This window comes from Rhipicephalus microplus, chromosome X (assembly GCF_043290135.1).
Source record: "Rhipicephalus microplus isolate Deutch F79 chromosome X, USDA_Rmic, whole genome shotgun sequence".
NCBI classification, from domain to species: Eukaryota; Metazoa; Arthropoda; class Arachnida; order Ixodida; family Ixodidae; genus Rhipicephalus; species Rhipicephalus microplus.
The window spans coordinates 379,023,022-379,037,585 of NC_134710.1; the positions used below are offsets into that span (position 1 = coordinate 379,023,022).

At 42.2% G+C, this 14,564-nt stretch overlaps 1 protein-coding gene across 1 annotated transcript; it reads right to left on the minus strand.

Moving 5' to 3' along the window:
- Positions 1–140: 140 nt before the first annotated feature.
- LOC142776414 (uncharacterized) lies at positions 141–13,763 on the minus strand. The gene is made up of 2 exons (XM_075880039.1): positions 7,628–13,763; positions 141–3,783 (listed from the first exon to the last, which is right to left on the minus strand). The coding sequence occupies exons 1-2, from the start codon at positions 8,291–8,293 to the stop codon at positions 3,541–3,543; spliced, it is 909 nt and encodes a 302-aa protein (XP_075736154.1). The 5' UTR covers positions 8,294–13,763; the 3' UTR covers positions 141–3,540.
- Positions 13,764–14,564: the final 801 nt, after the last annotated feature.

Sequence of the window (14,564 nt, forward strand, 5' to 3'; positions counted from 1 at the left end):
TTAGGCGCAATGCACTGAATGTGATGTATAGTTTATATGAATCAAGCAACGGTGTGAATAGACATTGCTAATTTCATTTCGAGATCGTTAACAAAAATCGGTGCATCTCCACTAAGTGAAAGACGATGATGACTGGGCGAAGCTATAATCCGTAAGGTTCATGTATACATTGAAATCACCGACTGCTATAAAGGACCAACAGATAAACGGATGGACGCGCAGACGGACATGTGGACGTCTGCACGCGAGGAGGAACAGGTGGATGTATGCACGGATGCATGTACGGCTGGACGCATAGATGGATGGACGGATGGACAGATGGATGGACGAACAGACGGACGGGTGAACGCACGGATAGACGAACGACAGATCAGTGGGCGTACAGACTGATGGACGATTGAATGAACGAGTGAACGGATTGACAGACGAGCAGCGCGGGTGATCACGTATTGTGCTGTCGTATACTTGATAACACATAACGTCGGCTCTTTATCAATCAATCTAATTTTATTGATAAAATGGAAGCAATTGTTACAAACTAGCTGGACCACAGGACTATACTGGCAAGTGGTCGGTCCATATCCAAGTACATACCTTTGATATAGACTGACCAAATTAGAGTTTTGATATGGTTGATTCATATAGTAGTTTCGCCACGCACATACTTTTCGTTATTTGTAGTGCAGCTGTTCAGTTTAAGTTGGTATTTTGGGGGCTTCACAGACACCAAGAAGGTCAGCCGTATAGGAGCTTCTCCCGAAAAGCTGGCATCAGCAGCGTTGATCGAATGAACGCAAAGAATGGCTATCATGGTCGGAACAGGAATCGAACCCCAGTATTCTGCGTGGCAAACAACTATTCTATCACAAAGCAACGCCAGGTCCCAGAACTGCTTCGAAGTAGACTACATTGTTCGTACAACGATAATTGTGTTTGCAATGGTTGCTATCAAATTTTATAAACCGTACTTATGTAACCTTATCATATATTCGACACGTTTTATTAACGGAAATTTTTGTTAATCTCCATCCGGTGAAGATAATTTATCAATACATGGCCACCAATCTCGCTTGCACAAGCGCTACGTATCAGCTTATCGCTTCAGGTGTTGCTATTACCTTTGTTGCTGTTGCCATGGTTACACAACAGTAAAAGTGTGAATGTAGAACAATTATATGTGCATACAATATTTGTACGTTTAGCGTCATTTCGTAGCGTTTGGCTTGATACAAAAATTACAACACAGTCACCTTCGATTCGCATGTTTTGCATAACATTGATTGCCAAGGTAAGTGGGATCTGCCGATCCCATTCTTGTGTGTGTCTCCTCTTGGTGCTTGACGTTACAAACTACGGGCGGGAAGTTGTCTCTCTCCTTGAAGAGCATTCATCGGCAGGCCTCGCTCGCCTGGCGATGCCATAGCTTGCGCTCTTCGTTTGGCGAATATGACCACATGAGTAGCTAGCTTTATATCTTCTTCAGCTAGCCGTTCTGATCCAGAGTTGAAGCGCGGTTTTGTTCGCTCGTCTAACCTGTGATGCGTGCGGACATGTTGTCGATATGGAATTAGAATGGCTACGGTATCTCGAAAAAAAAAACGCCGAGAGTGTCGATGCATTTGCTATTACAATAAAAGACAAAAGTGTTTGTACGCATTTCTCACTAGCAAAGATGATATTGATGCGAGAGCATTAAAGAGCTCGTGTCGGAGAACTTCCGGTATCTGCGGCGACGCTGTTAGTTTCGAACAAAACATCGGTGGTATCTTTGTATGAAAATGGCGGTGAATGCAAATAATTAAAAAAATGTGTCCGAGCCACAATCGAGCATAGGCAATCTGTGCAGCAAGCAGGCGTTCTACAGAGCCACGCATACATGTGCACGGAACTGCTTCGAAAGTAAAAGCTATACACCGGCCATGCACCACAAGGAGTCGTGTCAAGAAGTGCAATGGTGCGTGGCAGAATATTACGATGGCACCAGGTGTCACACCTTGAGAATCGCGCAAATATTGGGTAGTAAGAGAACCCACTTATTACACAACCCCCGCTCATTACACACCCACTCTTACACTTGGTCCTAGTTCTCACCCAAAGCATCCACAATGTTGCACAGCTGCAAAGCTCCACATATTCATAGCTCGCCCATGGCGTTATACACACAATAGATGGCTCCAGCTTGACGGCTTATAGATGATGTCAAGGCAGTATATGAACGTGCGAATCACCTGATTCGGTCTGAAAACGACGTCGCTGGAACGCTCTTTGCCTTCTGTGCGTACATAGCGACAGAATCAAAATGCAAGGCAATGCGTTTGATTCGATGCACTGTAACAAGCACGTGAGATCATAAAGTTCGCCTCCCACCATGTCGGTGCTTCTATGTGGCATATTAAGGTATGTCAGTGCAAGCGATCTATTGTTTTGCGGGCGAACAGTGGATATTTCAGTAATTGGCAAAACGATCTTATGGAACATTGCGGGCTTCATAACTGCACTATAGCAGTATGCGTTGCTTTCCCCACGTCCAGGCTGAGGTATAGACAGAACGAGGTAGAATGTCTAAGCAAATCATAGCATGATGCGAACGCAGCCTGGTTACGCTTTTGCAGTCTGCTCTTAAAGGCAAAGCTTAAACATATGCCCACTGTGAGCAAGCAAAGTGTAGTGCAGTATACTGTGCGTGGCCTTTAACATTATCTTTTACAGCTTCAGCTTATCAGGGTACAACAAGGGGAACATTAACTTTGTCTAAGCACAAAAAGCCTTTCATTGAGGTTTTACCATTTGCTGTCTAGGGGCGAAGCATGGTCGAAAATAGTCTACCAATAGGCGCCATATTTAGATGTTTGACTGCAAATATGTTCGAAAGACGATAGTCGTTCATCTGGAGAGAGTGAACAAAACATTTGCTTTGCGCGCGAGAAAATCGTTGAGTGGGATTCTGGAGGCGCTGCATCAGACATGAGCGTCATCTGGCAGTAATCTTGGAAAACAAAAGAATGGCCTCCAATATAGCGTGCGCCCAGCTTGCGTGGGCCATCTGAAAGGCCGTAGTTTGTAGAATGCAAGGTCACAGGTAGGTGGCAGCACCACATCGTCTTATCTATGCGTAGAAATCATTCACCCTTTCGTGCATAGCGTCGCATTCTCAGCGCAGCGCAATACACGCTATAGTCCATAGAACTACTTGTATAGGCATTTCGTAGTATATAGAAACAGGCCACAGAATAGTGACGGATTCATAATGAGCTTCAAATATATGCGCAACGTTTTTTTTATTCGACAGTGCGCAGAAGCATGAACGAAAAAACCAGATCAATATTGGTGGGTGAAGAGGAAGTGGTTGAACTTTGCCCTAATAATAGAATTCTTTCGCTTGACAGACAGATGGTAGCGATTTTCGGGATTTCACGTAAAATATGTCTCAAATATAAACTCACTGAAATGATTTTCGTACTTCAGGAAGGGTTCAAAGCTAAATCGTGGTGAAAACGTGCGAGGCCAGCAAGGGAAGAAACCAAGATGCATTAGGTGAACTCACCGGTTGCAGGGAAAGAAAAGTGTGCTTCCGTAGCAGCGGTCTGACACGCGGCGGCCGTTGACACAGCTAGCGAGGAAGCTCTTGATGCTTGAGAACCACATGAAGCCGCGGTTGCACACGTGCACTGGGTCTGTGGCTTCCAGTACGCAGGTTTTCCTGTAGGCACTGCAGTAGAATTCGTGCTTTGGATGCCCGCAGTTAGTGTACACGTGCCCACTGTACGACTCGAGGGTTACCGCCTGTGATGCGCAAGAATTGCGTACATCAATGCAACATAGGAAAAAGGCGTCAATGTCTAAAAGATTTAAAACACCGATATATATATATATATATATGTATATATATCATCTAACGGACAATAATTCTAAGTGGTTGAAAAATACTTTGTCGTGAGCAGGAATCGAACGTACGACCTTCGAATAACGTGTTCTGTGCTTTAACCACTGAGCTTTCACAGCGGCTGCCCCCCCCCCCCAGCCGCCCTATTTATTTGCTTTATATGTGAATTTAAACACGAAAGTGTAAGTCAGCGCCATCTGTAGCCATAGCGCCGAGTGTGGTACACACTTTAATAGTCTGCCTGGCGTCAAGTGGCACGTGAACCTATTACGAGTGAGCAGCTTACCAATAGTCTCTCGTATACAACCTAATGGCACCAAGTCTGCCAGTACGAGGCCCTCGTTAATGGATAAGAGAAAGAAGTGTATACCTAAGGGCTCGTTTTTCTGTTTTTTCCTTGTTACATTGGTTCTTTACGTTACCTTGGTTCTAATAACCTCTCCTATACATTTCTTGGCAATATTATCGGTTATATCTCATTATATTGTGTCAAAACAAGGAAAAACGAGCCCTTAGGTATACACTTCTTTCCCCTAAAATTTACATATATATATTCAGTACAATGTTCGTATACCTTTCCACGTGTTGAGCTCTGATCGCTTATACTTCACGTAGAGAACGATAGATAGTCGTATTCGCTTACACCAGCGTTTTATAAAGTTACGTGAGATGGGATCCATACGAGCTTTACTTCGTACAACATTGAAATTAGTTGTTACCTCATTCAGCACTTCACTCCTTCGGTGAACCTGAAATTCTTTTTATATGGAGCTATTAGTGCGCCATGCAAAAACTAAAAAAATATATAGTGTCACCCAGCAGGCTAATTAATAGATATGATAACAGCTAATCGGAATGTTACAGGAAGTAAGGCTAGCTTATCTTTTAGCATCTAACCCGGCGTAATTCAACGAAACACAGGCCTAAGTGGTCACGCCCACTTCTGCGAGTGAAGTCAGCTTCGTGCTGTGATAGCTTCAGCGCAAGCGCCACGTATTAGAATATAAGCTCTATGCCAATCCTTTTTGAGGCAGTATGTTCGTGACGGCACCCGGCAGCTCTGTGTGCGAGTCAAGACCCAACCACACGCATGCAATTTTCCAGCAACAGCGACAAGCTGCAGAGGCAAACTTGCGCCGTCGCGCCGTCACGTCGCAACGACTGCAATCACATGTCGGCGACAGTCTCAATATTGCTATAGTTAAAACAATCACGTATATACTCCTAAATAAGGTATATACCCCGAAAAGAATTCTATAAAAGCAGCTAGATGACAACATGCCAAACTTTTTGCGGTCTTGTGTGGCTTAAGGAAGCCACAAAAGTATTTTGCGACCTTTTTTTTGGATATTTGGTTTTAACGCGACAGTGTGCCCAGAAGAGTATGCTACGACGGCTACTACGCACGTGGGAGGACGAGTTCGCATTCCCGCAAGCGACCAAATTGCCACAAGCTACCGTCTAAACATTAAAAGAGACCTGCGATAGCAAGATTTAAAACAAAACATGGCCGCACACTCCTTCTTAGATTGATACGCGAATGTAAAAAATAAAGTTGATTTCTGGCATCGCTTGAAGTACGAGCGGATAACAAGCATTGAGAGCAAATCGCAACCAAAGCGAGGTCCACGGGCGCAGCCATGTTGCCGAAAATCGCAACGCTGGTTTTCGGCCGACAGACGACCTTTTTCAGTTTTAAGATATAGGTGACGCGAGAAGTGGTGACAACGTAAGGGCCTCCACGACAGCAAATATTGTCGCTCGTCGCTTTCGTTTGTCACTGTAGTCAGAAAATCACGCCCATGCGGCATGCATTTTTTCACTTCTGGACCCCCTGATGGGCATCTCGCGCTACAAACGATGGCCGGTGCGTAGCCTCTGCGCTTCAGCTGCGGTCATCTCCAGCGATTGTACGCTTTCCCTAGCACGTAGAGCATATGACACAAGGGACGATGCTTTCGTTCTTCGATGCTTTATAAGGAACCACCGAGGGATGATAAAAATGCTGTAATAAATGCTAACTATATAAAAGAGAGAACAGAACGCCATCATGACTGCAAGAACTGCACCACATCGTAGGTGTTATAGAAGCCTTGGTCCTACGGAGAACCTTAAAGCCTCGTTACTTAATGTAGAATTGATTCAATTCAAAGTTCTGCGTCTGTCAATCTTTTTCTCCATTTTGACCTCGTGCGGTTAATCAGTAGTTTCATATGGACCAAATCACTTACACCATCGTTTTAAACTTTCTTCATTTGCCAAACTGTAATATCATAATATTATATAGCTTCCTACGTTAAAAACTTGTTATTTTGAAGCAATTAAACAAAACAATTACAAATCAATGTAACCTCAATGCTGGCTGCTCTGGCATTCGTGAAGCACATAGAGTTTGTCTGATTATATAATGATTTTCGGACAGTGCACACGCAGTGCTCGTGCCTCAAGTTCTTCACGTCTTCGACCTTGTGCGCCGTTTTATTTTGATGTCGACGTTCGCGTTACTTCAGTTATAGTTTTGTGCCCAACCACATATACCTTTTTCGCTTCAGATCACCCCAGTTTTACTATTTCGTATTGTTGAAAAGACTCAAAACAGAAATGAAGGTATTGAATGATACAAGTCAAATTTGATGAATGTAGCTCGATTAAGAGGTTAAAGGAAGCAATCCATGCATATCTCAACTTCATAGTTCACCTACGAGGTTACAGCATTGTCACAAAATATTTCTATTAAAAAGCCACTTTGTCTCCATTTTACGAGAGGAGACTTTTTTCCCGGTGTGACAGGTATGACGCGAGACCATTCAAGACAGAATGTGACATTTTGTTTTCTTTTTCCCGTTTATATTGTTTTCGCAGTCTGTCAATTCTTTATACTAACTACAGCCCAACTGAGTTCATTCTGCTTGACTGATTGACTGACAAAACGAACGAGAATCGCACAAACTGTTATAATGCAACTTTGAATAATTACAGACGCTCACTAAAACATCAAAATTTTTGCTCGTTCACATGTTGAAATTGGAAGCATAGAATGAGTACTGACAAAATAAATTACGCAAATGGCAAATATGTAGACCATAGAAACTAATGAGTGCGATCCTAAATTTTCCGTGTTAAGGTCCACTACGCAATATGTTAATGTTTACTTCACATGAGGATGGCACTCGTACTCCTGTACGGTTGTTTCATCTATGTTTGAATTAGGGCTGCATTTTTCAGATGGATCTGTATAAACGAAACGCATTCATTCCAATTAACATCTTATATATATATATATATATATATATATATATATATATACATATATATATATATATATATATATATATATATACATATATATATATATATATATATATATATATATATATATATATGTGTGTGTGTGTGTGTGTGTGTGTGTGTTTAGAATGGACTACAATGTACGAAGCCCGCTCACGTTCCAATGAACAGTTTCTTTAGTTTCTTTTTTAAAGAGCAGTTATCAAAATCCATTCCTGCAGCTTCCCTGCAAATATTATGAACCCGCTATTTATTATATATTTCATGCAAGGGCCACTTTGTGATGTTCTTACTCTACTTCCATAGCGCAAGTGTAACATTGGCCCTAAAAGGCCCTAACAGAAAAGAAAAAAAACCATTTCGTGAACAAATAGATTAGCTGACCACAGCCCTAATTATATTACTAGAAGACCTCAAGGCATACATGATTACATCACATATAATGAGCCAACTTACACGTCTTAGTTGCACGTCGTCTTCTTCGAGAGCCCCAGTTGTAGCGGCGGTAACCCGCGGAGTCGTCACTGGGCTAGTCATCACCCTCGTCAGGAGTTGTAGAGCTGTCCTTCCTTTCGTAGCCCTGCCCGCGACCCGGACTCTTGTGCGAGCGCTGGTCGTCGTTCTCCTGTTCTCTTTTTCATCGACGTCTGGATGTACGACTCTCCTCGGAATGAATCGCTGGCCAATGGTGTTGGGCGCTATCTCCAGCCGCTGCTCGAAGGCACCATCTGCGACGTCTGGTGTGACATCGTAAGGCAACAGCGAGTTGGGTAAAATGAGTAACGCGTTGCCTAGGAGCAACCTTGCAAAAGCGATGCCAAGGACGAAGCTCAGGAACTCGACACCGCTGGGCTTCGTGGACTGCCTCAAGGATTCGGGATCCAGCGTCTGCTCGGAAACAGGCCCTGAGCCTTCGTAGTAGTATCTCGGAAAGCTACCATCCGGTGGCAAAGACGCTACTTGCCACGGACCTTCAGCCAAGAAACATAATTCAGCTGGTGATGATGCAGCTAACGTCGGCAAAGGCGTCCATTTGCTGTGGAAAGTCCGGACTGGTGGTGAGACGACGCTCGATCGCTTGGCGTTCCCGTAACACTGAGGCTCCCCTTGAACGTGCTGCATTCTCGCCAAATGCAAACGTGGACAATCGAAGGACGGTTACAAGCAGAACGAGGCAACCGTGCGTGTGACGCTCGTACTTCTTTGTCTTCGCTGCCTCACGGCACGCGCTCCGGATTCAACAGTTCTTGTTGTTGTTCAACTATTGATCGCGGCGCATACCCACTATGGGGGATTGGCCAAGAATGAAGTGGTTTTTAACATTATTGTTCAGTTTTAAAAAATTGGAGATATAATAGAAAGATAAACAGTAACCTAAAAAGTACGGTGCTTGATCTAATGCATACAATTCTTTATATAAAGAAACGAATTAACCTTAGAAGAGAGCATTAATCTGATTTATACGTATGCAGTTTTGTAGACACGTAAGATGAATGAAAGAGAATAATTAGTCAGTGTATTAGCTTCTTCAGTATAGTCCTGGACGGCCGCGCATACTGTTGCAGTAGAAAACCCAGAAATGGATGCGCCAAAAGGCAAAATTGCAGGCCGAGATAAGTCAATACCAATACCACGTAAAGGTATTTCTAATATAGTTTTTCGTAATGTGTTCAACCGCACGCAGGACAAAAACAAATGTTCTATTGTTACAAGTTCATCAGAGAACGCGCACAGTGGCGAAAGTGCCTGAGCGGACCTGTGTTTATAGAAATTTAGATTTGCTAACCGGCAACGCAGCCTTGTGATATCTACTTCCTGTTTACTAGTGAGGCAAAAGTCTCTTCACCCGGGATATAATAAAGGGCGATATTCGGTAGAGTTTGTTAGTGCTTAACCTCTAAAGACTTCCATAGGCCTATGTCTGCGGAATCGTGCAGCAGTCACATAAACGGATGATGGGCAGTGTGGTAGAATTAGTTCGCTAATTGACAACTTAGCTAAGTAATCAGCTATTTCATTTATTATTAAGCCTTTGTGTCCAGGCACATAAACTAGTCGAATTTTTCTCAAAAACGCCGGGCATTAGTGCACGGAATGCCTTTGTTACTTGATTATCAGCACCAACAGAAAGTGCCATACAGAGAGATAGGGAATCTGTTTTTATGACAGCTGATGTAATTGCTGTATTTATCTTGCGTAAAGTGAGCACTGCTGCCAGAAATTCAGTCACAAAAATGGGTATGAAGTCAGGTAGTTGAAGGGAAAAAATCCAATCTAAAATCGGGCTGAAAATAACCCCAGGCTTTTCGTCACATTGCAATGCATCTGCAGCATATCAACGTTCATTGTAATACTGCGCAGATGATCTTGTCGTAAACCATCCAAATAATATGGGGAAGTAATTTGGCGTTAGTAGGAAAAATATCGTGAACTTGAATTTCCACAGCGTATGAATTACCGTGACTCGGCATAACGTCACATATACGTAAGTTTAGAGGCTGCAGTAGACTTTGCACAAATCTATTTTGTGGAGTGCGAAATCGCGGCCATCTAGCACCGAGAAATGATTCCGGGATGGGAAAAAAGGCTGTTTCTGAATGTCGCAATGGTGACTCACTAATTCTTAAGAATGTTAGAACAGTCAGAAAGCGAATATTTCAATAAAGAGCAGGGACCATCGATTCCAGATTCCAGATTCAACACATTGTTAGCAACTGTTTTAGGCAAGCCAAGGCATAAGCGCAAAGCTTCTCTTTCCAGAAGACTTAGAGGCCACAACTTGTAAGCTGGAACTCCACAAAAGTTTACACAACCAAATTCCAAAATAGTACGAATGTACAAGAGATATATCATTACTAGTGTGCCTCTTCTCATACTTATGAGGTAGTTGCTTAGCCTACGTAATATGCCAATGGCCCGAACACTTTTTCTGGCGACATATTCAATATGAGGTCACCAGTTTAGCGATGTGTGATAAATTACTCTAGGGTAATTAACAGATTCCACCTGTTGTGTATCCTCAAGATGGTAAAACAAAGAGATGTGTACAAGGTATTGCAGCGGGAAAAGAAGGAGGACAAATTTATTCGGATTAAGTAGAAAGCAGTTTCAATCAAGCCAGCTCCCCATTATGTTAAAGTTAATCTGCGGCCTGAAAAGGTCTGAATGTTATCTATTATTGCAAAAAACGCGATATTGTCTGCGTAAACATAAGTTCTTACATCCTGTTTATGTCGAATGGTGCTCAATAGTAAATTAAATAGCACCGGGAAAGCACTTAGCTTTGCAGTACTCTCCTCGATTGTGTATCAGTATATGATGAAAACCCATCTTTAAAACATTAAATCTTCATGCCTGTAAGAAAATTGTGAACCCAAGCTACTATGTATGATAGATTATTAGGGTATTCTAATCAAACTTTCAAAATACAGTTCACCACGGTATCATATGCTTTAGCGATGTCTAAGGTAACTAAAGCTGCATGTTTGTTATGTAGCCGAGCTAACTGAAGCCGACTTTCTAAATCAACGTGGGCATCCCAAATTGAACAACAAGCCCTGAACCCATTTTGACTAAACTTAGAATTGACCTCATAGTAATAAGTTCATTATTTCGTATATTGATGATCTTCTCAACCAAGCTCACTAAATTTGATGTCACTGCGATTGGCGTTATGTTATCCAACATGTATGCTTCTTTTCATTGTTGAGCAACAATATAAATTAGGCAAATTTCCCATCTGGAGGTATTCATGCGTTTCCTAAGGAATAACTCACTAGTTCTAGCGAAAGAGTAGCCGATTCCTGTAGTAAAAAGTTTAACACACAGTCCGTAATTCCATCTGGTCCGGGAGCTGTCCTCGGTAAGCAAATTATTGTCTGACTCAATCCAGCTAGAGAAACTTCTGGAAATTCATGCAAGTTTTCCAGCATGGGCCGAATAGCCAAAAGATTAGCAGTGAAGCGGCGTTGCAAACTTTGCGCTATGTCATCTAGAGAGCTGTCTATTTCTTGCGGCATCAAGACACGTGGCTGCAACGTTAAAGGTGCTGGCAGTTCTTCTCTTGTCCGAAGGTAAGCGAACAGAGCACGCTTATTTCTTGATTTTGAAACGTAACCGAATTTCTACTGTCGTATTCTTCTTTCGCGTGGTTCACGTACGCCTAAATACGTCAGTAATAATTGATAGTCCTTCAAGTTGGTTGGGCTCTGATTATGAAGAATTTTTCTCCAAGCGGCTTTTTTTCTTCTATAATCGCGCGTACACTCATTGTTCTACCAATGAGAGGAGAATTGTTTATTCAATAGAATAGAAAATTCGGAATTGTTTTTAAATCTCTCCAGCATTGAACCAATTGTAGATGCAATTTTCTTAGTACTGGCATTTCAAAGCTTAGAAATGGCAGAATGGAGGCAAGCTTGAAATCAGCTATGGCTGATGTATTTGCGTTTTGGCTGTTCTAAAGTTATTGTTGTACAAGTAATATCAAAAACTACAGGAACATGGTTGCTGTTGGTTGCCAAATCCAGAACAGCCCATTAGAAACGCTTGATTGCATGAGCATGACGTTTACTCTAGTACTGAGCAAGGCTGACCTCGGACAAATGTTGCATGGCCTTTATTTAGACATGAGAGGTTGGGATCAATAGTCCATTCCCCCAGTCGCCTGCCACAAGAATCTCTCTTTAGACTCCAAGACTAATGATGTGAATCGAAGTCTTCTGTGAGTACAATTTCCTTTCTACATGGTATCAAAGCAGTGTCAAGATAACGCATACTTTGCACACCGGAGGGGAAGTAACAATTTATAACTGAAAAAAGGTGGTATGCGGGTAGACACTAGCCGAATGCTGAATATTTCACAATCCAAGTCTAACATTGTGAAAAAAATTTTTGCCCTATGGCATAATTTACTTGATACTAGAATCATCAAACCGCCACAAAGCGGTGGGCGATCTGATCGAAATGAACGAAAACCTGCAAGATGGAAATTTTTATCCGGTGTAAGCGAAGTTTCTTCGAGATGTTTAATATCAAGATATAAATTATTGTAAAACTAATGTAATATGGTTGAGGCTCAGACTATAGAAAGGCAGTTCCACTGTGGTACCCCCAACTGACCTTTGGTGTTGGGCGCACCGGAGAGACGCATGCCGCGCCCTTGTTAGCATCTTTCCGCGAAGCGCCTGATTCATTCCGTTTAGTTTTGGCCTTCTAATCGGGGAAGATAGAGGATCTGGTACGTTTATTAGTTCGCATATCGAGTTCCATATCCGTTGCAGCACTTGTGCTCGGCTGAGGCGTATGTCGCTCCAAGTGCACCTGTGTTCCGGACTGCTTAGCCTTGGCTGCAGATGCAGCAAGTTCGTCCAACACTACATTGCGTAACTGAGTGACATCGCTGGTAATGTGTGATACTGCAAGTTGTGCACTACTCTGTACGCTTTGCCGAATCTGATTTGAAAGAATTTGCACCAAACAGAGGGAAGGGTTAGATTTGTGTTTATCCAATAGCTTACTCAGTGCCTTTTACACAGCAGTTTATATAGCCTGCGATTGATTGTAGTCTATACTGGAAGTGTAGCGCGCTCTAATCCCAGAGTATCCAAAAGCCCTTTCTCTATGTCAATGGCTTCCCTTCGAGAAGAGTAATTCGCATTGGGCTTGTGTATTGGTGATGATGATGATTATTCTCGGAAAAACAGCACAGCCAATCATGGGGGATGGCACGGAGTGTGCGGCAATGTAATTTGCAAAGCAAAATTATATACATGTATAAAGGCAAAGAGAGATACGAGATAAAAAGGGCGAATTATGTGCGAAAAATATAATCTATATGAAAGCGAAATTATTTGTGATAATTTTGCTGTCTCCTAATGCAATGATACTGATCTTAAAGATGAACATATGAGATAAACAATGGATATATTTAAGGTAAATAGATAAATGCTTTGCTTTCTGCTTAGATATCTGCTACATACAATAATGAAGGGCTTACTCGTTTCTGCATGATTACAAAAAATATAACGGGGGGAAGAAACGAATCTAGGCATGTGTAAATAAAAATAAAATAATGGCATTTTGCGTAGCAGTTTTGTTAGCGTGACGTCTTATATGCATTGTGCTGCCAGAGAGCTAATCCACGGATACATAAGGTGCCGAGAATTTGTGTCGGTTTCTTGGCATAACATAATTGTGCAAAATCTAATAGGATGGCAGTTTTTGAAAATTGAGGAGCCATCCAATGCTTGAAAGTGTATGGCCAGTGAATTGGTTCAGCACAAGACATTCATTTGATACAGAATACTGAGCCATAGGAAATCACACTTTTCAACTAAAGTCAAATATTTATCCAAAAAGTGTGCATTGTATTTTGTGCATTTGTACCTTTGCATTTAGGTTGCCTGAGTCTTCTTGCTATGAAGCCCGTCGTCTCGTCTCGCTCGACGGAAGGGCTTGACGTTTCGTACATTATCTGGACTTGCCTTTGCTGCTAATGCGTGCCCTTTATTTTAAGGGGGCCAGTGTTTTGAACGAGCCAGTGATGACGATTCATCCATGTTCCTGGTATAGTGGCCCAGCACGGCCGAAAGGGGAATGCCCAGCACGGCCGGAAGGGGAATACTAACTGAGCCATTGGCGGGAACTAAAAAACTAATTGAGCTATGGGTGGAACGATTCGCTGGGTTTTACAAGCTCAATTTCAGCGCACCTATTCGGAATCATCGCACATTACCGTACACCGACAATTACTTGTTGGCGTTATACACCATAATCCACAACCAAGACAGATAAAGAGAATCAAACATTGCAATATTAGCAAAAATAGGGTAATGCACGCAAAAAAAAAAACTGCGTTGAGCCGGACCCAAACCACCGACCTATGAGTAACCATTGCGCTATATGGCGCTTCTACAGTCCACCGTTCTACGAACACAGCTACTGACGATATGATTCGTGGGGTGTTACAAGCTGTATTTCAACGCACTTATTCGGAACCATCAAACATCAGCATACACCGACAATTACTTGTTGACGTTATACACTATACTCCACAGGCAATGCAGATAAAAAAATCAAATGTAGCGATTTTAGCAGAAAAATAGGGTAACGCACGCCAAAAAATTCGTCGAGCTGGATTCGAACCAACGACCTATGATTAACCATTGTAGAATATGGCGCTATTGACGTCCACTACATTATCAAATGAGCTTTTGATTATCAGCTTCAGTATAAAACATATCAACAAAACTTTATAACAGAACAAAAGAAAATTACAGGTTAAAAAATTCAATTCACTTACCTTAAGTACTCTACACCTAGCGCTGTTTTAACAATAATTCTACCTACTGCAGCCATACTAGCACATGTGTGTGAGACTTTTGTTCTTCAA

Coding starts and splice junctions, on each gene's coding strand:
- LOC142776414 (XM_075880039.1), bottom strand. CDS start 8,293: ATGCAGCACGTTCAAGGGGAGCCTCAGTGTTACGGGAACGCCAAGCGA. Junction 3,784..7,627: donor ACGACGTGCAACTAAGACGT/GTAAGTTGGCTC, acceptor TGCGCATCACAG/GCGGTAACCCTCGAGTCGTA.